Raw genomic sequence first — 2,728 nt, 5'->3', positions numbered from 1 at the left:
TCAAGAGAAAGTTTGTGCTAGTGAATGATGCTAGCAAGTTTGCATTAGGAGGTGCCTTACAGCAGGAGGAGGAGGAGGGTGCATTGCGACCATTATCATATTTCAGTCGTCAGCTAAGGGGAGCTGAACTAAATTACTCGACTGTTGAGAGGGAGGCTTTGGCTATCGTGTTTGGCTTGAAGGTAAACCGGACTCTTATACAGGGATATCCAGTGGAAATTCATAGTGACCATAAGCCACTAGTTTACTTGTTTGAGAATAGGGATGGATCGGATCGTCTGGCCAGGTGGAGGATGACTGTGGCCAATTTTGACATTCGGTTACGGTATCTCCCTGGTAAGGACAATGTCTTGGCGGACGCATTATCCCGGATTCGAGAGGCAGACCACCCATTAGACGATTTGTTGGTGGGGGGTTATTACCCGGGGCAGTCGTAAAACTCAGAGGGGACATTCCGGTATGTCTGACACATCCCAGGAAGTTGACCCTTTGAGAGTTTTACAGGTATGGATAGTAGAGGAGCTGAGAGCAGCTCAGGATTCCGATCCCCTTTCGGGGAATGATAAAGGGTCATCTGAGGGAAGGGATGGAGATCTCTACTAGAGATAGGAAAAAAATCCCTGGTGCACTGCAGGATTATCAACTTCATTTGGTTGGCTTGTTATACAATGTGATGGTAAATCCATACAATATGAAGATATGCAGGGTTATAGTACCCCTACAGTTGCAGGATACAGCAGTTCAGCTGGCACACAGTTTGCCGGTCTCTGGCCATGGAGGGGTATTAGCAACACTGGTCCGGTTTAGGAGTCCTGCAAACAGTGTGAAGTTTGCATTCGTTGCAAGCCAGGACGGGAGGTACCGGTGCCACTCCTACATTTTCCGGATGTGACTCATCCTTTCCAGAGAGTACACATGGATCTTGTGGGACCCTTCCCATCTTCACATTCTTCTGTAAGAATGTACTTATGTCCCATAAGTACATTCTTACAGTGGTGGATGCTCTGACGAAATATCTATATACAGCCCCTCTGAAGTCAAAGGAGGCGTCAGAGGTAGCACGGGCATTCATTAGCACTATTGTTACAAATGAAGGGGCTCCTTCTCAGGTTATCTCTGACGGGGGAGGGGAGTTCCTAAATGAACTATTTGAGACTGTTTGTAAACAACTGGGAATTGATAAATGGGTAATAACTCCATATCATCCTAGCTCTAATGAGCAGGTAGAAAGAGTAAATGGGGTTCTAACAAAGATTTTGAGAACAATGGTTGTGGATAATCCAGAAAATTGGAGCTCAATGTTGGCAATAGCCACGCTGGCATACAATACTGCTTATCATCGTATAATCAGGGATTCTCTATTCTTTGCTTTAAAGCACAGGGATCCACAGTGACCTTATGTTATGGTTGCTGAGGAAGTTGCGCCCTGGTATAATCTGGATGATTATGCTCAGGAACTACGAACAGTAGGGAATAGGGTCTTTTAAAGATGTCAGCATTATATCGAGGAGGAAATTCGAAGGAGGCCTGCAGACAGGCCAAGGGCAAGGCCTTCCCCTGTTTCGGTGGGAGATAGGGTATATATTAAGGCTATAGTTAAGCCGGGATTGAGTAAGAAAGTGCAACCGCTATACTCTGGCCCCTATCGAGTTCTTGAAAAGATCAGTGAGGTGGTGGTTAGGGTTCAAAGGCTAGCGGACAAAAGAGTGTCAAAGGTCCATGTTGACAGGATAAAGAAGGAAGCATGTCTTCGGCAGGGGCAGGCTTACAACATTGATAGGGCCTATCCTGTGCATGAGGGTATCATAGAAGAGGATGAAGACGTGGATGACACAACTGGGTCAGAGTTGGAAAAGAAGCAGGGACACCTGACCGCTCGGAAGAGTACTAAGGGAAGTAGGAAGGATAAGTGTGGGAGAGGAGGTACCTGCACTTATGGTTTACGTTCCAAGGGACGGGTATAATATATTAATGGTTGAAAAGACAGGTGGTTGGTTTACTTAATTTAAAGCTGGATGCTTGGACGAATGAATGAGAGGAAGTCTGTGAGTTTCAAATGTTCCTGGTGTGGGGCAGTTACCCTATACTGGAGTCATGTTTGAAGTGTCACAGGGAAGGGTTCAGGGTTAGTTCGACTGGCATAAAGTTGGTTTGGAACTAAGGAGAAAGCCTGGCTGCTGGAAGCTTTAGCAGGGATCAGGGCTGCAGTTCTATAGGGGCCCAAAGACGTGAGGTCAGTGACCTCTGGACCAAAGGCTTCTGTGAAATTGTAGAGGATGTTAGGTGCGAAAGAATTTAAACGTGGAAGTTTAAAGGATTCCTCTATTTTTTTTTCATTGCATTCAATTTTTTCAGATGATTATGGGTGTGAGGGGCCATGATTGAGTCAGAAGACATGCTTATAGCCCAAGCAAAGGTGCTTTATACATCTATTAGAGGGTGCTAGATCAGCCTCTCAGACCAAGCTAGGGACGTCTGTAAAGTCTGCTTTACAGGAGGCAATAGACCAAATGAAAGACCATTCCAGACAGACTGACTTTGGTAAGGGATTTTTCATGACTATTCATGGAAGGGACAGGTCCGTGCACTCTATGACGGAGGGAATATCGGTGCTGGGGGATGTGGCAAACTTAGTCATGGGGTTTGTAACAAAAAATAGAATTGACCAGCTACATGCACGACTAGTGTCCACAGAAGCGACTGCAAGCCAGACCCATCACATGAGTGA

The 2,728-nt window shown here is 45.9% G+C and overlaps 1 protein-coding gene across 1 annotated transcript; it reads left to right on the top strand.

The window, feature by feature from the left end:
- Positions 1–459: 459 nt before the first annotated feature.
- LOC119569110 lies at positions 460–1,394 on the top strand. Its single transcript, XM_037917422.1, has 3 exons — positions 460–504; positions 635–821; positions 907–1,394. The coding sequence occupies exons 1-3, from the start codon at positions 460–462 to the stop codon at positions 1,392–1,394; spliced, it is 720 nt and encodes a 239-aa protein (XP_037773350.1).
- The last annotated feature ends 1,334 nt before the right edge of the window (positions 1,395–2,728 follow it).

This window comes from Penaeus monodon, unplaced genomic scaffold (genome assembly GCF_015228065.2).
Source record: "Penaeus monodon isolate SGIC_2016 unplaced genomic scaffold, NSTDA_Pmon_1 PmonScaffold_126, whole genome shotgun sequence".
Classification (NCBI taxonomy): Eukaryota; Metazoa; Arthropoda; class Malacostraca; order Decapoda; family Penaeidae; genus Penaeus; species Penaeus monodon.
This window is presented reverse-complemented; position numbering and strand designations above follow the sequence as displayed.